Consider the following 22,591-nt stretch of genomic DNA (forward strand, 5'->3'; position numbering starts at 1 on the left):
ACAAAACTTTCCTTAAAAAAGACACACGCACCCGCATGTGTCACTGCCACACTATTCACAATAGCCAAGACATGGAAACAACCCAAATGTCCATTGACAGATGACTGGATTAAGACGACATGGTATATGTACACAATGGAATACTACTCAGCCATAAAGAATGAAACAATGCCATTTGCAGCAACATGGAACTAGAGACTCCTACTGAGTGAAGTCCATCAGAAAAAGAAAGACAGGAGTTCCTGCCGTGGCGCAGTGGTTAACGAATCCAACTAGGAACCATGAGGTTGCAGGTTCGATTCCTGGCCTTGCTCAGTGGGTTAAGGATCTGGCGTTGCCATGAGCTGTGGTGTAGGTTGCAGACATGGCTCAGATCCCGGGTTGCTGTGGCTCTGGTGTAGGCAGGTGGCTACAGCTCCGATTGGACTCCTAGCCTGGGAACCTCCATATGCCGCGGGAGCAGCCCAAGAAATAGCAAAAAGACAAAAAAAAAAAAAAAAAAAAAAAAAGAAAAAGAAAAAGACAAATACCGTATGATATCACTTATGTGTGGACTCTAATAAATGGCACAAATGAATCTTTCCACAGAAAAGAAAATCATGGACTTAGAAAATACACTTGTGGTTGCCAAAGGGGAGGGAGTAAGGTGGATTGGGAGCTTGGGGTTAATAGATGCAGACTATTGCCTTTGGAAAGGATTAGCAATGAGATCCTGCTGTGTAGCACAGGGAACTATGTCTGGTCACTTAGGATGGAGCCTGATAATGGGAGAAAATAGAATGTGTACATGTATGTGTAACTGGATCACCATGCTGTACAGCAGAAATGATTGTATTGGGGAAATAAAAATAAACAAACTTAGTTTCCTGTCTTTAAGGAGACCAAGCCTGAGGGCCAGGTGACTATTTACCCAGCCAGGTGAGAGGCAGCCAAGGTTAAACACCAAGGGAGGGTGAGTGGCCAGGGAGGGCCACAGGGCTCTTCAGTTGGACTGAAGGAGCCCAACTCTGGCACCCAAGAGCTACTGAAGATGCCTCAGTAGGATCTGAAGATGGAGGTGCTGGCCAGATGTGGCACTGGGGTATGCCAGGTGGTAGTCACCTGTCCCATGGAAATGCTCAAGATCAAGCCACAGGATGCCGGGCGCCTGGGTGAGGCCTCTCCCATCTTCACATGGCTCAGTAAAGGGCTGTCATCAGAGTTCCTCTACGTTCGGACTCATTTGCTAGACTGTGGTCCAGTCAGCTTTCCAGGTCAGTAGAAGCCTTTATGGTTACCATTCTAGATTCCAACATCTCCAGCTCTAGAACAAAGAGCAGGAGTGAGCATCTCGATTCAGGGGGATAGAGAACATCCCCATTTCCTCCGTGGTGCTGCCTTGACAGGCCTGACTCTCAGACTTTAAGAAGGGGCTCAGGAACAACTCAGTCAACAGAAGTTATATTTTGCTACAGCAGTTGGCCTTCCGGGCCTGTGGTGGGAAGGCACTGGAAGGAAGAGGACCACAACAGTCCTGGGATGTTTTACTCTGGAAGAGAACTTTGGGCGCTTCCTAAATGTGGGTCAGGTAGCAAAGCATCTGTCTAGGTAGGACAGGGTTGGCTGGCCCTGGAAGGCCAACTGGGCAGGGGACCCAGAAGGCTTCTCCCTTCCGACCCGCTGAGCACCCATGTGGAGCTGGAATTCAGCCAGGTTTACAGGCTGGATCAGAGGCTGAAAGGCCCCTGCCCCCACCCCCCACCGTGCTGTGGTCTGCACACGTTGTTCTCTAGCCTGGAGGACAAGTATTAGTCCTCCTAGTATTCCCGTAACACTCAAAAACAAGTCAACGACAGGATATGGATGCAACAGGTAAATTACATACCAGACAGGATTACAGACAGACAGGACTGGGAAGGAACTGCTGCTTTTCCAGATCCCTCAGTGGTAACTCACCCTCTCAAACCACTATTGACAGTGCTTTGCCTATAAATTACAACAGCATCCGCGTACACATTCTGTTTTAATAAATAAAGTATACTCATCTAGGCCCAAATAGTTAACAGTTAAGCTGCTACTGCTAGAAGGAATGTGGCTCCACATGCACTTGAAGCCCAAAGAGCAGAGACCAGACCTCTTGGCTGGACGCTGTGCCAGAGAAGGGCAGAAGACTTGGGGACCTTCATGCTTTGGAACCAGCTGGAAGCTGGGTTACTTTCAGATAAGCTAGAAAAATGTTTCCTATCATGTTAAATAAATCTCTCTGCCATCATTTACCATCAGCCAGGGGTGTTAGCTACAGAAGGGTACCCACTGATCAACACAGAATATAAACAGTGAAGAGGAGGCTACGCGGGTGTCTTCAAATGTCAGAACGTCACGTCCCAGGAGGAGAGCAGGGGATGAACGCCACCTCCCAGGCTTAGTCCAAAAACTTCCTGTTGGCATTTGCACCAAACAAGGCTCCCCGCACCTCTGGCATCATCTGTGAAGAGAGTCCTTTCATAAGTCAGCATGTCCACAGGAGGCCTGGAAACCTCACCTGAGCTGCAGGTGGCGACCCCTGAGGGACTGAGGAGCCACAGAGCCAAGCATTGCAACAAAGCTAGGCAGGAAACTCCATAATTGCAAACATGGGCTTGAGGCCAACTGCTTAAAGGGGACAAAGAAGGAAAAAAACTAAAGCCACATGGTGATGTTGGGAAGAAGAGGTGATTGATGAGCTAAACCCTCACCATGACATTCTTGATCACCTAGGTTCTTTCTTTGAACAGTAACAAAGTGAGGTAACAGGTCTGCTCTGTTCTAAGCGAGTCTGTGCTGAGGGAGGGAAAAGCCTCAGGGCTTAACTGAGGCTGTGCTGTCCAATTCAGCAAGTGGTCAGGGCGACAAGGAAAGAAACTTCTCATTCTACTTAGTTTTAAGTAATTTACCCACAGGTGGCTAGTGGGTAACAAGAGCTCTGAGGTTTAAAGAGATGACGCTCAAGGTCAGGACAGCAGGGCACTTCACAGGAAGAGGCCCACGACAAATGATGTTCCCTGACTTGTTTCCAATAAACCTAGAAATATCTGAAAAGCCTGGCGCCCTAAGGTAATCATCACCTTAACGAGCAGTGACTTTAGCTCCCATCATTCTTGCTGGGGTCTGGGGGATTCTGAGGCCTTTGGTCAGCATCTCTACTTGTAGCAAAATAGGTCAAAACCCTAGACAGGGAGTTCCCATCGTGGCTCAGCGGTTAACAAACCTGACTAGCATCCATGAGGAAGCAGGTTCTATCCCTACCCTTGCTCAGTGCGTTAAGGATCTGGTGTGGCTGTGGTGTAGGTCAGCAGCTGCAACTCTGATTTGACCGCTAACCTGGGAACCTCCACATGCCCTAAAATGCAAAAAAACAAACAGTAACAAAAAACTCTAGACAGGGAGTTGTGTGGTGCAGTGTGCCAAGGACCCAGCATTGTCAGTGCAATGGCTCAGGTCACTGCTGTGGTGTGGACTAGATCCCTGGCCCAGGAACTTCCTTATGCTGCGGGTGAGGGGGAAAAAGACACAAGAAAATGAAACCTTAGACAAACCCCTTGTTCTGACCCCAAATCCACCTTCATATAAATGGTATCACCTCAGCAAATGACACCTCAATCCCCACTCCGTTTAAGAAAATGTCAAAAAAAAGGTGAAGAGAACCGTTCTCAACTACCAAGTTCTCCACACCACCCAAGAGCCACAGTAAACCCAGGGACAAGTGAGAAATGTCCCCACACTCACCTGTTGAGCTATGAGGTCCAGCCGGCTCTCTAAGGTATTGGAGACCTTGATTTTGCGATCCCCATTATAGATCTCAACCCCACCAGCTCTGCATACAACACAGGAAATAACAATGTTTATCGATTTGAGGAAAACAGACACGCATGGTACAATTACCTTATTCCCTTAGAGAAAAGCTGTCTTGGTCTACAGTCTAAACAACATTAGGGACCAATAAACATAAGTTAAAAAGTTTCTGGAGCTTTAAGGTATGGATATTGATAGTAACTGTCATTTACCGAGTGACTATATGCCAATTTGATTTTATGCTATTCTAACAACCAGCCTTCTGCAACTAAAAGGGGGAGGACTTCCTCCCAGTTTGCAAATCAATATGTAAAAGAGCCAGCGTCTGAATGCTTCTTAAAAGCCCAAACCTGCAATCACCAGAGAGCACTGCTAAGTGCATCAGATAAAAGGTATTGTAGTGCCAAGACTCAGGTTCAATCTTCAGCCTGGCACAGTGGGTTAATGGATCCTGCGTTGCCACAACAGGTCACAACTCTGGCTGGGATCCGATCCCTGGCCTGGGAAATCCATATGCCATGCTTTGTGGAGGCCTAAAAAGCAAACAACAAAACCAAACCAAAAAAAGTACTCTCCCAGCCAGGCAAAGCCCAGCCCTGCCTCCAGCCAGACCTCACTCCCTTCCTCAAAGCTTCTAGCACTAACAGGCAGAAGGCAAATAAGTCACATCCTATTACAAGGAAACTTCCAGAAATGAAATTATTTTGCTGTATGAGAATTTTATTTTGGGAGTTCCCACTGTGGCACAGTGGAAAGGAACCTGACTAGTATCCATGAGGATTTGGGTTTGATCCCTGGCCTCCCTCACTGGATTAAGGATCTGGCGTTGCTATGGCTGTGGTGTAGGCCAGCAGTTGCACCTCTGATTTGACCCCTGGCCTGGGAACTTCCATATGACACTTATGCAGCCCTAAAAAGGCCAAAAAACCCTCAAGTTTGTTTTTTAGGGCTACACCAGTGGCATATGGAGGTTCCCAGGCTATGGGTCAAATCACAGCTACAACTGCTGGCCTACACCACAGCTCACTGCAACACCGGATCCTTAATCCACCAAGCGAGGCCAGGGTTCGAACCTGCATCCTCATGGATACTAGCTGGGTCTGTTAACCACTGAGCCACAACAGGAATGCCTACAAATTTTTTTTCTTGATCTAAGCAGACTATGAGACAAAGGCTGGGAAAACTTTTGTAAGATTTTCTTTGGAAAAAAAAAAATTTTTTTTCTTTTTTTTGGTCTTTTTAGGGCCACACCTGTGACATATGGAAGTTCCTAGGCTAGGGGTCAAATCAGAGCTGTAGCCACTAGCCTATGCCACAGCAACACCAGATCCGAGCATTGTCTTTGACCTACACCACAGCTCATGGCACACTGGGTCCTTAACCCAGAGTGAGGCCAGGGATCGAACCTGTGTCCTCATGGTTGCTAGTCGAATTCATTAACCACTGAGCCATAATGGGAACTCCTTCTCTAGAAAATTTTAATGCACTATGACATGAATATTCTTCTCTTATTCCCTCCCCCTCTCCCCATTCCTCTCTGTTTCTCTAAACAGGCTATGTGCCCACAAGGACTTGGTCCGTGGCTGAAATCTTAACCCCATGCAGGCAGTAGTGGGAGGGAGGCTCTGTTATGCGCAAAGTGCCCCTGAGGGCAAAGCCCAGGGCCTTCAGGAATTCTGCCCCTCAAAGACCTGGGGAGTCTTCATGTCCTCACTGTTTTACAAACCAGGACACAAGCTTCAGAGGCAAGACTAAAGGACCAATTTACTGGAAAAATGACATTACTTCAAAGTTCACTTGAAACCTGCACAGTCCTTTCTTTACCTGCAGTTCTGAATTACCTGCAATTCTAATTCGTGTGGCTCCAAAGCCCAAACTGAGCACACACGCCAGCCAAGGACTGCCAGTATTTATCCCTTGAATGAGCATTCTCGCCTCTGGGGGGAAGCACCAGTGTGCTAAGGGATGCAGCTGACCGGTGGGTATACTGGAACGTGCAGTGTGTACTGTTACTTTTCCAGATGCCAAAATTCAAAGCATCAGGAAAATGGTACTGACTTGGAATCTCTTATTTACCAGACTGTAAACCACTTATCTCCACACAACCTGACTAAATAACTAGTCCACAGTACCTCACTCATACCTTGCAGTGTGGACCATCAGACCTAAATCAGCTTCTACAACTTCTTAAGTTTACAAAGCATTTTCACATACACTACCTCATCCCTCTTCCTCACTTCATAAAACAGAAAAGAGCCATTTCATCTTACAGATGATGGAATCCGGGCTCCAGGTCCCACGGTGAGCAAAAGGCCACGTCAGAACTCAGATCTCGGTATCAGAGTCCTAAGGCTGGTGCACTTTCAACGAAGCTCAAGGCCTCCCACAATGCTGGCCAAGGCTGTACATAGGCAGTGCTAGATAGGTAGGCCCAAGGCAGAAAATGCTCATGGCCCTATCCTTGCCAGGGTTTCCTACCACCCATCCTAACCACACCAAGTTTACTAGGGATGCCAAGGAAAAGCTGTCATCTCACAGGTGGCAGAAACACCACTGGTACCCACATTCTATGTCTCGGGAATCTAGCAGTCATATATGACTGCTCTTCTTATTTCTGATAGCTACTGAGTGGCAGCAATCATCACTCTGAGCATCTAATAGAGAGATGTGGACCCAGCTTTGGGTACTGGGTACAGATTTCATGCTGCTTCTCTGCAGGATGAACTGAGTGACCAAAAGAAGCTGGGTGTGGGTTTTTTTGGGTTTTTTTTTGTCTTTTTGCTATTTCTTTGGGCCGCTCCCGCGGCACATGGAGGTTCCCAGGCTAGGGGTCCAATCGGAGCTGTAGCCGCCAGCCTACGCCAGAGCCATAGCAACGCGGGATCCGAGCCGCATCTGCAACCTACACCACAGCTCACAGCAACGCCGGATCGTTAACCCACTGAGCAAGGGCAGGGATTGAACCCGCAACCTCATGGTTCCTAGTCGGATTCATTAACCACTGCACCACGACGGGAACTCCAGAAGCTGGGTTTTTAGAGTGTGAGACCAACAAGGCGCTGACAGAGAAAGCAGCAAGCTATACAAGAGGACTCAGCCACACCCCCATCCTGTGCGAAGAGTACCTCGGGGGAAAAAGAGGAAGGCAGTTCAGGAAGTTCCCTTTGTGACTCAGCAGGTTATGAGCCAGACTATTATCCATGAGGATTCACATTCCATCCCTGGCCTCGCTCAGGGGGTTACAGATCTGGCCTTGCTGTGGCTATGGTGTAGGCCAGCAGCTACAGCTCTGAATTGACCCCTAGTCTGGGGAATTCTATATGCTGCAAGTGCAGCCCTAAAAAGCAAAAAAAAAAAAAAAAAAAGGAGGAAGGGGCCAGTAGAAGGGCAATGCTCACAGCCAGAGAAGCCTTACAGAGAAATACTTACATTTCCTCAGGCAGGTAGGCCTCCTGATCAATCTGGACATCAACATCTCTTTTGGTGGCGATTTTGTAAACAGGGATTGCTTTCTGCACGGCAGCCTGGGAAAACAATAAAAAAACAATGAGGTTATGACAAAAACTATGCGTGATCAGATGGATCTAAGATGGCAACTATGGAACCAGAAGCCGATGTCAGAAAATAGTCTAATCAGGAGGTGGCCAACCCAGAACACTATACTACACACCCTTTACAGAACAGTTTTTAAAAATGATAAATGCAGGAGTTCCCGGCATGGCTCGGTGGAAACGAATCTGACTGGCATCCATTAGGACGCAGGTTCAATCCCTGGCCTTGCTCAGTGAGTTAAGGATTTTATTTATTTATTTATTTTTTGCTCTTTAGGGCTGCACCTGCAGCATATGGAAGTTCCCAGGCTAGGGGTCGAATTGGGGCTGTGGCTTAGGCCAGCAGCTGCAGCTCTAATTGGACCCCTAGCCTGGGAACTTCCATATGCCATGGGTGTGGCCCTAAAAAGCCAAAAAATTAAAAATAAATAAGGAGTTCCCATTGTAGTTCAGCAGGCAAAGGACCTGATACTGTCTGTGAGAATGCAGGTTCAATATCCAGCCCAGCACAGTGGGTTAAAGGATTCAGCATTGCTGCAGCTGCAGCTCAGATTCAAGCCCTTGCCTGGGAACTTCCATATGCCTCGGGGAAGGCAGAAAAAGGAAAAAAAAAGAAGAAAAAGGATTTCTTTAAGCTCTTACCTTTACCAGAGGGAAATCTTGTTTCCTGCATCGAACGATCATTCGGGGCTCCAACAACTGGTACAAACCCTATTACAGCACGATCAAATGCAATTAGCAAAAAAATGCAAACTATAAAGCAACAGCAAATAAAATGTCTTTTTAATCCTTTTATCTAGTTTGGAAAAAAGTCCCTTGTACACAGCATACATGGTAGGAGAACATGGAAAGATCTTGGTATCACAAAAAAATACACCAGGTGCTCTGGTGGTGGGCATAAATACAGATGGGAGAGAATCTAACCTCACATCAACTAGGTTGAGGAGAAATATACTATATTTGTGAGCTGAGCAGCCAGCAATTAAAATCTGTATAGCCTGTGATCTGAACCCTACTCTCTAAAGCAAGTATTTTAGTGGTTAAATCAAATCAGAAAAGTTCACAGCTGAAGGTTATAAAAGACCAGTAAGACATCAGAGAGTATCATTCAACCAGGCAGACACCACCATCCACCCATGCCTCTTCCTACTAGACAAGCAAAAAAAGGGTTACAATGAGAACACAGGACAAAAAGCTGGCTCCTAACACACAATTTTACAGGAACTGTGGCTATCAGTGGTGGATCTGACCTACAAGAGTTACCTGGAGGACCAGTCCATCCAACAGCACTTGGTACCTGGTTGTATCTTTTACCACTTTGCCTAGTCTCTGTTTCGCTTCATTTAGCAGGTCCTACAACGAATGGGAAATAAAGTTATCCACACACTTTAGTAGTCAGCTCAGAATCCACCTAAGGCTGTTCCTAGCTCATGCCCAATCACTTCTCACTTTCTGGCTGTGTTTTCAATCAACACATTCTCTGAGATGTATGATGAGACAGAGGCTATGCTAAGGACACTGATATAATGAAGCAAGAAGTACTATCACAGCTCTCAGGGAGTCCCCACTTGAGCCAAGAAGCTCAGATTATCGATCAATTCAGAAACCTATGTAACAAACACAGAAAGGCTACATGATACAGATTTAAAAAGCAAACTACTGGACTTCCTGCAACAGGATTGATGGCGTCACTGAGCATTAGGACGAAGGTTCTATCCTCAGCTCGACACAGTGGGAGGTTTCTCAGCCCCTTAAAGTATGTCCACAGTGATCTGGTCCTTCCTCTTAGGAGAGCCTGTCCTTGGAGTTCCCACTGTGGCACAAGGGTATCGCAGGGTCTCTGGAGCGCTGGGACACGAGTTTGATCCCCAGCCCAGCACAGTGGGTTAAGGACCCCTGTTATGGTCACAACTGAATATTGTATCTAATCCCAGGCCCAGAAACTCCACATGCCAGAGCAACCAAAAAAGGGGGAAAAGAAAACAAAAACAAAAACCCTGTCCTCCTGACTTGCTATTTCATTAATGGAGCCCCATTCTTCTAGACAGCCAGGCCTGAAACTCAGTGCCTAACATCAGCATCAGAAGAGGAGGAGTCATTGAGTGCCAATGCCCAGAGCATCTTCCTATAAAGTGTGTCACCTCATTCAGTTCTCACTGCCACCATCCCGATTATCTAATAAGAACAAACATCTACAATGCTAGTGTTTCCTTTGTCATCCATAAAACTGATGTCTTGTACTTCGTCAAGTTCTGTATTTTCAGCTTTACAGCTCTTCCACACAGGTCCTATTCACCAACATTTATTCCTAGTTGGTTACTGTTAGTATACTGAACTATCAATTTCTGTATATTCTCTTTGCAGCCATCACCTTTTTGAGCTAATTACTAGGTCTTTAATTTTATATAAATGCTCAGTACTTTGTTTTTATTATTTTTTTAGGGCTGCATCCACGTCATATGAAGCTCCCAGGCTAGGTGTCAAATTGGAGCTGCAGCTGCCAGTCGACACCACAGCCACAGCCACACAGGATCCAAGCTACATCTGTGACCTACACCACAGCTTATGGCAAATGTCAGATGCTTAACCCACTGGGCAAGGCCAGGGACTGAACCCACATCCTCCTGGATACTAAGAAGTTTGTTACCACTGAGTCACAATGGGAATTCCTATTTATTTATTTTCTAAACAAATTTGTTTATTTTTTTCTTTTTGGCCACACCCCAAAGGCATGCTGAGGTTCCTGGGCCAAGGATCAAATCTGTGCCATAGCAGTGACAACACCAGGTCCATGACCCACTGCGTCACTAGGGAATTCCAAACTACTGGTTCTTATTTTTTAACAGATGTTCTATTTTTTTTTTTTGCATACATTCAAATCTTAAAAACAATAATAAGGAGCTCCTGTTGTGGTTCGGCGGGTTAACGAACCCAACTAGTATCCATGAGGACTTGGGTTCAATCCCTGGCCTCGCTCTGTGAGCTAAGGATCTGCCACTGACGCCAGCTATGGTGTTGGTTGCAGACAAAGCTCAGATCCAGTGTTGCTGTGGTTGTGGGGTAGGCCAGCAGCTGCAGCTCCGATTCAACCCCTAGCATGGGAACCTCCATATGGCACAGGTGTGGCCCTTAAAAAAAAAAAAAAAAAAAAACACCTGTTCAAATGTCAATATAACAATAACAATAATAAGTGTCAAAATTCTCTTGTAGCTCAGCCAGTGAAAGATTCAGCATTGTCACCGCAGTGGCTCAGGTTGCTGCTGTGGCGGAGATTCAATTCCTGGCCCAGGAACTTTCACATACAGGCGAGGCCAAAAAACAAATTAAAAAAAAAATTTTTTTTTTTTTGTTTCTGGTGTTCTCTGGTGGCTAAGTGGGTTAGGAACCTGGTGTTGTCACTGCTGTGGCAGAGGTGTGATCCCTGGCCTGGGAACCTCCGCATTCCACAGGTATGCCCCCCACCAAAAAAGCTTTTTCCTTCTCAATATCTGCATAAGTTATTTCTCCATTTTACAAGGATTCTAGGGTCTCCACAGTAACAATGAAAGAGTGGAAAGAGAGGCATCCCTGCTTGGTTTCTGAATTAGCTCAAATACCTTTAGGCTTTGTCACCTAAGTTGTAAGTTTGTATAGGTTTCTGCTCTCTTCTCTGGAAGACAATACTTTCCAGTTTTGTGTGTAATCTCTTCCCTGTTAGTTTACACACTCACACCAGGAACCCTATTTATGATAGTCCTCATAAAACAAAATGAAAACTTCAACAGCTTTCTACTAAAAGCAAACAAAGCACTTCACTTGCACTCATGGCCCCTAATTAACTCCATCTTACTTTTCCAGCCTTATTAGTCCCCATCACCCTGACACTGCATTGCCACCCATCATGTACAGAATGACCCAGGTCTATATGCTGTTAGATCAGTGGGTCTTCGAAGACAAGGCACATACCTTATTCATTTCTGCATTTATTACAATACCTAATATAATGATTTGCTGACAAAATGTTTCCTCTCTACTAAAAATCATCTCTCAACTCCTTAATCTAATGTTAACCTGCAAATTCGCTACAGTAGGCCAATGAATAAACATTTTATAATTCTATAACTAAATGGGTTACTCACTGTGATGAGGTCATCTCTGGCTCTGAGGACTTTGAGCCTCGCTTGATTCATCAAATTAGACATCTGACTGCAAAAGGTATGGAAAAGTGGCATCAGCACAGCTCAAAACCCACCACAGAGAAGAAAAGGTATAGCCTCCTACACACATGCAAATGCCTCTCTTGGTACAGACCCCAAAAAAAACCTCCTGATATATACTAAGTGGTTTCTACCCAATTATTTCCAATGATAAGCCAAGTGACAAGCACATTCCTACTGGTTATTCTGGTTTTATCTTTCAACAATCCTGTGAGGCCTCCATTTTCATAAATGAGGGGAAAAAAGAAACCTGACCGAGGACAGGTAAGGGGATGGACCAGTTAGGACCAGAACCCTTATCTGCCTGACTTGAAAGCGTCTGCTTTGCCCTCTCATCCAAGTGATTTCCAAAGCTCACATTTTCTTCTGCTGTTCAATCTGCTTTTCCTTCTTCTCGTAATATTCCATAATCTTCAGTCTTTGGGTTTGCACAAGACGACCTTTCTCAATGTTGAACTCCTCTTCTGCCTACAAAAGAACTAATTATTCTTAATTCATTATGCAGACTTTGACAAACAGTTTTATTTTCTGCAGCTGGTGACCAGGGTACTTACTTATATTCACCTTACTCTATATCTAAAGCAGGAAATATGTCCTGGCTCATCTTCAAAGATTACTTCTAATTTATTCAAAAGGAAAGACCAGTGATTCTTCACCATAAATGATGAACCAGAAGACTGAAACTTTAATCAAGGAAAATAGTTGGCATTCCCTTGAGTCTCATCAGGTTAAAGACCCAGTGTTGTCACACTGCTGTGGCTCTGATTACAGATGTGGCATAGGTTTAATCCCTGGCCTGGGAATTTACACAAGCCACAGGCATGGCCAAAAGAAAAAAAAAAGATAATAGTACCCAGCAACAAAGTTACAAAAAATATAACCCAAAGATTCTGTATTTGAAAAAAATGTTTTTTAAATTCGATCCATTTATTTAATAGACAGCTAAGGAAGGTCCAGAGGAATTCCTGTTGTGGTGCAATGGGATTGGCAGCATCTCTGGAGCCTGGGAGGCAGGTTCAATCCCCACCCCAGTGCACTGGGTTAAGGATCCTGCACTGCTGCAGCTGTGGCGTAGGTTGCAACTAATGGCTCAGATCTGATCCCTGGCCTGGGAACTCCATATGCTGCCAGCAAACCCCTCCCAAAAAAAGAAAAGAAAAATGAAAATGAAAATGACACAAAATTTGTTAAAAGATCTGTGTTACTCTAAAAAATGTGGTCTAATAATCTTAGCGTCCTCCCTTATAAAATAATAAAAACAAAAATAGTATTCTTTCCTTGTAGGTCAAAACCTAATAGTCCTTTTAACATAAATTACATACATCAGGAGTTCCCATTGTGACTCAGCAGTTATTGAACCCGACTAGTATCCCTGAGACTCAAGGGTTTGATCCCTGGTCTCACTCAGGGGGTTAAGGATCCTGCATTGCCACGAGCTATGGTGTAGGTTGAAGACAAAGCTTGGATCCCAAGGTGCTACGGCTGAGGCATATGCCAGCAGCTACAGCTCTGATTCAACCCCTAGCCTGAGAACCTCCGTATGGTGCAGGTGCGGCCCTAAAAAGAAAAAATAAATAAATAAATAAATTGAAGTTACTAGTTTTATTAGTGGGTTTTTTTTCTTGTTGGGGTTCTTTTTAGGGCTGCACCTGCAGCATATGGAAGTTCTGAGGCCAGGGGTCGAATCAGAACTACAGCTGCCGATATATACACCACAGCCACAGCTATACAGGATCAGGTCACATGTGCAACCTACACAATAGCTCATGGCAACACCAGATCCCCAATCCACTAAGCAAGGCCAGGGGATCAAACCCACATCCTCTTGGATATTAGTCGGATTTGTTTCCACTGCACTACAACAGGAACTCCCTGAAAAGTCATCTTAAAAAAGGCTATCTTTGGAGTTCCCGTCGTGGCTCAGTGGTTAACAAATCCAACTAGGAACCATGAGGTTGCAGGTTCGATCCCTGGCCTTGCTCAGTGGGTTGAGGATCTGGCACTGCCATGAGCTGTGGTGTAGGTTGCAGACACGGCTCAGATCCTGCGCTGCTGTGGCTCTGCTGTAGGCCAGTGGCTACTGCTCTGATTAGACCCCTAGCCTAGGAAGCTCCATATGCTGCAGGAGCGGCCCTAGAAAAGGCAAAAAGACAAAAAAAAAAAAAAAGGCTATCTTACTTATGAGCTATCGATGATTTTCAGGAAATAAGAAATTAAGACTTTGGAAGCTAACTAAAGTTGCCTTTTTTTTTTTTTTTTGCTTTTTAGGGTTGCACCCGCAGCATATGAAATTCATTTCTATGGTGCCACAGTGGGAACTCCCTAAAGTTGCTGCTTCAGATGCTTAATGCTTCACAAAGGTACTGGAGCTTTCATATTCTAAAATGCCTAACAGTTTATTTCTATATCTATCACAGGAAATAAGTACAGTTGATGGTATCATTTGAGTTAAGACTACTTCATTTTATTTATTTACTGTCCTTTCTAGGGCCGCGCCTGTGGCAAATGGAAGTTCCTAGTCAGATTGATTAACCACTGAGCCACAACGAGAACTCCGAGTTAAGACTACTTTAGGAGTTCCCGTCGTGGTGCAGTGGTTAATGAATCCAACTAGGAACGATGAGGTTGTGGGTTCCATCCCTGGCCTCGCTCAGTGGGTGAAGGATCCGGCGTTGCCGTGAGCTGTGGTGCAGGTCGCAGATGCAGCTCAGATCCCACGTTGCTGTGGCTGTGGTGTAGGCCGGTAGCTACAGCTCCGATTAGACCCCTAGCCTGGGAACCTCCATATGCCATAGGGGCGGCCCTAGAAAAGACAAAAAAAAAAAAAAAAAAAAAAAAAAGACTACTTTAAATGGAAATGCACTTACTAGCTGAAACAGAAATTTATATTTGTCCCAGAAAATAAAAGGAAAACCAGGTATACAACAAACTGCAGTGCTTCCATGACCACCAAAACAGTATTAAACAAGCAGTAAGGGAGTTCCCGTCGTGGCGCAGTGGTTAACGAATCCGACTAGGAACCATGAGGTCGCGGGTTCGGTCCCTGCCCTTGCTCAGTGGGTTAACGATCCGGCGTTGCTGTGAGCTGTGGTGTAGGTTGCAGACGCGGCTCGGATCCCACGTTGCTGTGGCTCTGGCGTAGGCCGGTGGCTACAGCTCCGATTCAACCCCTAGCCTGGGAACCTCCATATGTCGCGGAAGCGGCCCAAGAGATAGCAACAACAACAAAAAGACAAAAAAAAAAAAAAAAAAAAAAAAATAAACAAGCAGTAAGGGGTAATTCCCTCCTGGTACAGTTAGTCAAGGATCTGCTGTTGTCACTAAAGCGGCTCGCATCACTGCCGTGGTGCAGGTTCAATCCATGGTATGGGAACCTCCACATGCTGCAGGCACAGCCAAAACAACAAAAACAACAAACAAAAACATAGTGTACAGCACAGGAAAATATGGCCATTGTTTTATAATAACAATCAGTCTGTAAAAATACTGAATAACTATGTTGTACACCTGAAACTAATACTATAAACCAGCTACGCTTCAATTATATCTAAAACAACACCTTATCAGGATCCAGCGTTGCCATGAGCTGTGGTGTAGGTCTCAGACGTGGCATGGATCCTGTGTTGCTGTCACTGTTGTGTAGGCCAACAGCTATAGCTCCAATTTGACCCCTAGCCTGTGAACCTCAATATACCACAGGGGCAGCCCTAAAAGAAAGGAAAAAAGAAAGAAAAAAAAACTACCTCCTCACCTAATCAAGAGTCATAATTAGCCACAGATGCTCAACATCTGAATTTGGATTCCATAAGAAAATTAACCCACCCCTTACTTTCCTACTCCCTAACATAAAATTTTAGGACATCTATTGACAATCAGAATGTTTAGAAAGGAACATTTATTTTTAACATATTTAAATATTATTAGTCCTATTTAAAGCACTGTTAAACAATTTTACTAATTACTATTTAGCAAAGCAAAACAATATGCCTTTTTTTTTGTCTTTTTAGGGCTGCACTGTGGCATATGGAGGTTCCCAGGCTAGGGATCTAATTGGAGCTACAGCTGCCAGCCACGGCCACAGCCACAGCCACGCCAGACCTAAGCCATGTCTGCAACATACATGAATTCATGGCAACACTAGATCCTTAACCCACTGAGCGAGGCCCGGGATCAAACCTGCATCCTCATGGATCCTAGTCGGGTTTGTTAACCGATGAGCCATGAAGGGAACTCCAAAGCAAAACAATATGAACATTCGATAACTTTTTTTTCCTTTTTCTTTTCTGGCCACACCCATGGCATGTGGAAGTTTCCGGGCCAGAGATGGAACCCATGCCACAGCAGCAACCTGAGCTGCTGCAGTGACAAAGCCAGATCCCTAACCCAATGAGTCACAAGACACCTCTGATAACTTCTCAAACCTAGAAAATGGAATCTCACCTTCGCATCTATTTCTTCTGCTTTCTCATTGGCTTCTTGTTCAATAAAAGCCATCATGTGCTTAATCTATAAGAAAAAAAAAGGTTATTTTATTTTTAAGTATAATGGGAAAATATATCTATCTTTTCTGATTCATTCAACTATCATTTATTGAACGCATTTTACATGCCAGGCACTGTGTACAAGGGTAAATGAGATTAATTTCTGTTCTCCGGTAACTTACATTCTGGAATTTACTCTAGCAAATGGACCAGGTGCAATACGTAGTAACACAGGTAAACAAGACATTAATCTACTCTCAAAGAATTTGTGAGTTCCTCCTCCGTAGAGGAAGGACTGACTATACACCATCCTCTACTTCTGGCCTCCTCAACCAGCCCCTTTCCCTTCTCCATCTCTAATAAAATATGCCAAAGAGCCATCTTTCAACTTTCTTACCTCCTATTCTCAACACACTTCAGTCTGACTTCCACCCACTCCATTCCACTGAAATCACTCTCCATAACGTGGCAACCATCTCCTGACCCTTTGGTGTCTCCTGATATGCTGACCACCCTCACCCCTTTCCTGAACACTCTCTTCCCTTTGCTCCCATACTTCCCTCCCTATCTTCCTCATCTCCTTTGGGGCCATCCTCTTCTTCCTCTGCCTTCTGCAAGAGCTTCTATGTTTTCTTCCAGCTCTGTCTTATGCCAGTCAGAATGCTTAACTGTCACCTCCACTGGAAAATACTTCCTGAACCTCTCAACTATCTGCACCTAAGACACCACACTTCTTTGCCTAAACACAATCCTAATCGCCTGCTTACTTGTCCCTCTCCTTAACTAAACTGCAAGGCTAGGAATTTGTTAAAGGGTTTTAGATCTCTGCCAACAAATGAAGAATAAAGTCCCCCAAAGTCTTCTGAATGGGGCTTGGGTGACTGATCCAATTACTACTCAAAAATGGAATAGCGTCTCCAATGGCAGGTGTAAAATATACCCAAATGAATACACAAGCAACACTGATAATCATAATCAAACTCACTGGTGGTTTCATTAAGGAATAATTTTTTTTTTTTTATTTTGGTCTTTTGTCCTTTTAGGGCCGCACCCGAGGCACATGGAGGTTCCCAGGCTAGGGGTGTAATCGAAGCTGTTGCTGCTGGCCTACGCCACAGCCACAGCAATGCCAGAGTCCAAGCCATGTCTGTGACCTACACCACAGCTCATGGCAACGCCAGATCCTTAACCCACTAATCAAGGCCAGGGATCCAATCTGCAATCTCATGGTTCCTAGTCGGATTTGCTTCCACTCTGCCACAACGGGAACACCAATTTGTTTTTCTTAAGAGCAGATTAAGGGAGCTCCCGTTGTGGCTCAGTGGTTAACAAATCCAACTAGGAACCACAAGGTTGTGGGTTCCATCCCTGGCCTTGCTCAGTGGGTTAAGGATCCAGCGTTGCTGTGAGCTGTGGTGTAGGCTGCAGACACAGCTTGGATCTTGCATTTCTGCGGCTGTGGTGGAGGCCAGCAGCTACAGCTCTAATTAGACCCCTAGCCTGGGAACCTCCATATGCCATGGGAGCAGCCCTAGAAAAGGCAAAAAGACCAAAAAAAAAAAAAAAAAAAAGAGCAGAATAAGGAGTTCCCGTCATGGCTCAGCAGAAACAAATTTGATTGGCATCCATGAGGATGCAGGTTCGATCCCTGGCCTCTGGTTTTGCCATAAACTATGGTGTAGGTTGCAGAGGCAGCTAGGATCTGGTGTGACTGTGATGTAGGCCAGCGGCTACAGCTCCAATTCAACTCCTAGCCTGGGAACCTCCATATGCCACAGGTGCGGCCATAAAAAGACAAAAAAATAAAAGATTAAAAAGCTTAATGCAGGAGTTCCCGTCGTGGCACAGTGGTTAACGAATCCGACTAGGAACCATGAGGTTGTGGGTTCGATCCCTGCCCTTGCTCAGTGGGTTAACAACCTTGCCGTGAGCTGTGGTGTAGGTCACAGACACAGCTCGGATCCCGCGTTGCTGTGGCTCTGGCGTAGGCTGGCAGCTACAGCTCCGATTCAACCCTTAGCCTGGGAACCTCCATATGCCACGGGAGCGACCCAAGAAATGGCAAAAAGACAAAAAAAAAAAAAAACTTAATGCAGAACCTCTAAGTTATTAATCCATTTCACTTATTAATTCTCCTGCATAAAGGTAAACTCCAAGAAGTTCCTGCTGTGGCACAGTGGGTTAAGGATCTAGTGTTGCCACAGCTGTAATACAGCTACAGCTTGAATGCAAATCCTGGCCTAGGAACTTCTACATGCCCGGAGTACAGCCAAATAAAAATGGAACAAGTGCCCCCACAGTGGGTGCTCAATAAACCTTTGGGAGTGAGTGCAGAATCTGTTAGGAGTTTCAAATCTTCTGAGATAGTCCAAGTGTTTTTTGTTTAAGAAACTGGAAACAATTCCCAGCTTCCTGCTGTAACACAAAGATACCACAAATCTAAGGTACCCATAAGAGTACAAAGATGAATTAAGAATGTCCTTGCTGCAAAGGCGAGTAAGGATCTGGTGTTATCACCATGGTGGCTCGGGTCACTGCTGTGGCACAGGTTCTATCCCTAGCCCAGGAACTTCCGCATGCCACAAGTGCAGCCAAAGAAAAACAACAACAAAAAAAAACACAAAAGTGAATTAGAGGAGTTCCCATCGTAGCACAGTGGTTAACGAATCCGACTAAAAATATGAGGTTGCGGGTTCAATCCCTGGCCTTGCTCAATGGGTTAAGGATCCGGCATGGCCGTGAGCTGTGGTGTAGGTTGCAGACGCGGCTCGGATCCTGCATTGCTGTGGCTCTGGCGTAGGCCGGTGGCTACAGCTCCGATTCGACCCTTAGCCTGGGAACCTCCATATGTCACGGGAGCGGCCCAAGAAATGGCAAAAAGACAACAACAACAAAAAAGTGAATTAGGATTTGTTTCACAAGGATGTGGAATCTCCACTATGGCGCAATGGGATCAGCAGCATACCTGCAGCACCAGGACGCACGTTTGAACCCAGCCAAAAAAAAAAAAGACTTGTTTCAGTGACTTCCCACTGTGGTGCACTGTAAACGAATCTGACTAGTATCCATGAGGATGCGGGTTCAAGCCCTGGCCTTGCTTGGTGGGTCAGGGATCTAGCATTGCTATGAGCTGTGATATAGATTGAAAATGTGGCTCAGATCCCAAGTTGCTGTGGCTGTGGTATAGGCTAGCAGTTACAGCTGTGATTTGACCACTAACCTGGGAACTTCCATAGGCCATAGGTGAGGCCCTAAAAAGCTATAGCTGCCAGCCTATGCCACAGCCACAGCAACTTGGGATCCAAGCCACATCAGCAAACTACACCACAGCTCAGGGCAACACCCAACCCCCAACCCACTGGGCAAGGCCAGGGATTGAACCCGCATCCTCATGGATACTAGCCTGATTCGTTTCCATTGCACCATAACAGGAACTCCCAGGAGCTACCCTACCCTTGAGGAACCAAAATAATTATGACAATCAGAGCCTATTTTACAGTTAATACAATACCTAAAAAACCTCAAGCCTTTAAAAATTGGGATATGTAATCCACAGCTACATTGTATAGAGAAACCACTGGACTTGCTAAGAGGATCAAACCCCCCAGATTTGTGCATGTATGTGTCTGTGGTATGTCCACAAGTTCAGTTCAAATTGACAGTGTACTCAGCTTGGAATTTTAAAAGTAGTTTAAAACCAGTAATCAACACAGGTGCTTATAAATGCTGGCCTCCGGAGGTGAACTCTGATTCAAACTTGCATTATCTGCCTTTATCACTGGTGCTGGGCTCTCTGCGACCAGATTTGACTAGATCAACACAGCCTAGAGCAAAACACACTAATTTTAACCAGGTCAGAGAAGCCCATTTACAGTCAACATAAACACATTCTGCCTTTAGGAGTTCCAACAAGAGAAAGTCACCCTCTTCAGGATACTTAACTCCACCCCGAAAGCAGAAAAATATGCTTTTGAGAATTACTTTTTTCTTCTTGCCAAAGCTACTGAGTTTTATATTTTTTGGAGTCGGATTCCTTTGAAACTTTGATGAAATATATGACCTTACTCCCCAGACAAAAAAACAACATATACAAATACTATAATACCGCCGGGAAGAAATCAGGAAATTTACGATTTATAAGCACCCACTGTGTGTGTGGTAAGTGGCCTAGTCACTGCTGAAAATACAGGGAACATAGGTACTGCCCTGATGGGGCCCTATATGCAGCGTGAAGAGGAACACATATAGACAGAGCTCTACATTCTTTTTACAGAAAGAAAAAATGATTTTGATCTAGATTCACTGCTTTACCTTTATAAAGTATCTTTCCTGGGGGAAGCCTTACTTTTCAGTATATCTTAACAGAGAGAAGACGAAGGAACAGAGGAAGAGAATTGGTACTAGATTCTAGTGACTACGTGGAGTGTACTGCATCGTTTCTCCTACAGTAAAACTCAGATGCAGGAACCACTAAGGTTCAAACCCTTTCCCCTCAACCCCCCGGTTCTGTATGCACCGGGTAACATCCTCTAAATATCCCTACAGAAGCTACTTTTGTAATCCTTTGTGCCTAGCCTAAGAACCATCGAAAGAAACTCCACCCTTCTTAGGGCATATTAATTTACGCATAAAACGCAAGTCGTTTTGAAGGAAATGGAAACATCCAAGGAAAAATCACCGCACTGCTCACCTAAGATTCACAAGGCAATGAGTGAGCGTTAGTCAGTTTTCCCAGAACTACAGAATCACTCTAGTTCTCCAAACTGCTGCTTTGAGTGCCCTTCACCCAAGGCCGGCCTAGACCGGTCAACGCCCGCGCCCGCGAACTCGACGGCGCACAGGAGCGCCGCGACCCCAGGGCCGGCCGCACTGCCTCAAGCACAACGCACGGCCCTGACTCGCACAGGCTCGCGATGCGGTCACCGCCGAGGGCCTGGCAACTGAGGTGGGGCTCCCGAACACTGGAAAGCCTAACCCACAAGGCCGCCGCCGCGGGGCTCCTCCAGGCCCAGGGCGGAGCCGGCCTGCCTCCCGGGGCCCAGTACAATTCTTACCTGCTTCTGCACGTCGGCATCGCTGAGAGCCATAGCGCAAGCGACGTGAGGCAACGGGATACGGGCCGGAGCTCAAGGCTGATGAGAACCTCTCGCGAAGAGGAGAGAAAAGCCGGCGCAGCTTCCGGCCTCTCTGTTTTGTGAGAGTGACTTCCGGTTTCCGCCGGCGACGACGCACGGCCCAGCCAGTAGGGAAAGAGGGGTCCGGAAGTCCCGCCCCGCCCTCACCACTCCCCCCACGTCCCTGGCTGTTGCTTGCTGGTGACTTTCCGTGACCTATAGCTGCCTTTTCTTTGGGCCAGGGGTAGGTCGGCCTCCCAGTGCCTAAGGTTTCCTGAGCATTTATAGCTCTTGTTTTTATTTATGCCCACCAAAATTTATTTCACTTTCCTGGCCCTCATGGAAGCAAATGCAGCAATATTTTACTAACAGGTCTTTTTTTAGAGCAGTTTCAGATTTACCGAAAACTTGAGCTCAGAGTCTCGTTACTAGCCTCCTGCCTTTCTGGGGCAGGTTTGTTACATTTCATTAATGGACGCTGATGCAATGACTGAAGCCCACAGTTCAATCAATTTCTTTAGTTTTCCCCGGATGTCCTTTCTCTGTTCCAGGATCCAGTCCCTGAACGTGCCTTTCATTTAGTTGTCCTGTCTCCTAAGTTTCTTCTTGAGGGTGAAGTCTACCAGTCCTTCCTTTTTGATCATCTTGACATTTTGAGGGATACTGTTAGGTATATAATAGCTGCACCTCTTTAGGGATTTTCTCATGATTCATCAGTGATTGTGGGTTTGGGGGAGGAAGAGCACAGAGGAAAAATGCTGTTTTCATCACATCAAGGGCTCATTCTGTCAAGGTGATTTTTGACTGTTGGTTGTCCTTGATCAGTGTCCTTGAAGCAGTGATCAGCCAGAGTGGTTTCTCTAAAATTTTGCACTGTAAAGTTACTATTGTTGCGCTTTCCATACCTTTTGGAAAGACAAATTATGTGCAACCCATGCTTTAGCTCCAGCTTCTCTAGGGTGAACTACCTACTTAATTTATTTGGAATTCTTCCTAATGATCTTGTGTGTTTTTCAACATCATCCCAGGGTCCATTTAGAAGAAATGATTCAGAAAATTAGGGCATGAGTTCCTGCTGTGGTGCAACGGGGTTGGCGGGGTGTCTCTGGAGTGCAGGGACGCAGGTTTGATTCCTGGCCTGGCACAGTGGGTTAAGGATCCAGCATTGCTGTAGCTGTGGCTTAGGTCACAACTATAGCTCAGATCTGATCCCTGGCCCTGGAACTCCATATGTGGCACAGCAACCAAAAAAGAGAAAGAATAGGGCAGAAATTCTCCCAGACTTACTTGCTAAGCCCCCGTTTTACAAAGCCAGAAACCTTTTTTTTTTTTTTTCTTCTTTTTTAGGGTAGTACCCCCTGGCATTCCCAGGCTAGGGGTTGAATCAGAGCAGCTAATGCTGACCTACACCACAGCTCAAAGCAACGCAGGATCCTTAA

At 45.6% G+C, this 22,591-nt stretch overlaps 1 protein-coding gene across 1 annotated transcript; it reads right to left on the minus strand.

The window, feature by feature from the left end:
- Window positions 1-539: 539 nt before the first annotated feature.
- Window positions 540-21,234, minus strand: ATP6V1E1 (ATPase H+ transporting V1 subunit E1). Its single transcript, XM_003126593.7, has 9 exons — window positions 21,093-21,234; window positions 15,998-16,063; window positions 11,916-12,025; window positions 11,480-11,546; window positions 8,625-8,714; window positions 8,004-8,072; window positions 7,240-7,334; window positions 3,745-3,832; window positions 540-2,464 (listed from the first exon to the last, which is right to left on the minus strand). The coding sequence occupies exons 1-9, from the start codon at window positions 21,123-21,125 to the stop codon at window positions 2,402-2,404; spliced, it is 681 nt and encodes a 226-aa protein (XP_003126641.3). The 5' UTR covers window positions 21,126-21,234; the 3' UTR covers window positions 540-2,401.
- Between the last annotated feature and the right edge of the window lie 1,357 nt (window positions 21,235-22,591).

The sequence above is a fragment of the Sus scrofa genome, chromosome 5, assembly GCF_054392235.1.
Source record: "Sus scrofa isolate SSC_HxYL_T2T_F1_AM1 chromosome 5, Sscrofa_HxYL_maternal_Yorkshire_Landrace_v2.0, whole genome shotgun sequence".
Taxonomy (NCBI): Eukaryota; Metazoa; Chordata; class Mammalia; order Artiodactyla; family Suidae; genus Sus; species Sus scrofa.

Coding starts and splice junctions, on each gene's coding strand:
- ATP6V1E1 (XM_003126593.7), bottom strand. CDS start 21,125: ATGGCTCTCAGCGATGCCGACGTGCAGAAGCAG. Junction 7,335..8,003: donor AAGATTTCCCTCTGGTAAAG/GTAAGAGCTTAA, acceptor TTGTTTTCCCAG/GCTGCCGTGCAGAAAGCAAT. Junction 3,833..7,239: donor GCCTACCTGCCTGAGGAAAT/GTAAGTATTTCT, acceptor TGTTGTATGCAG/AGCTGGTGGGGTTGAGATCT.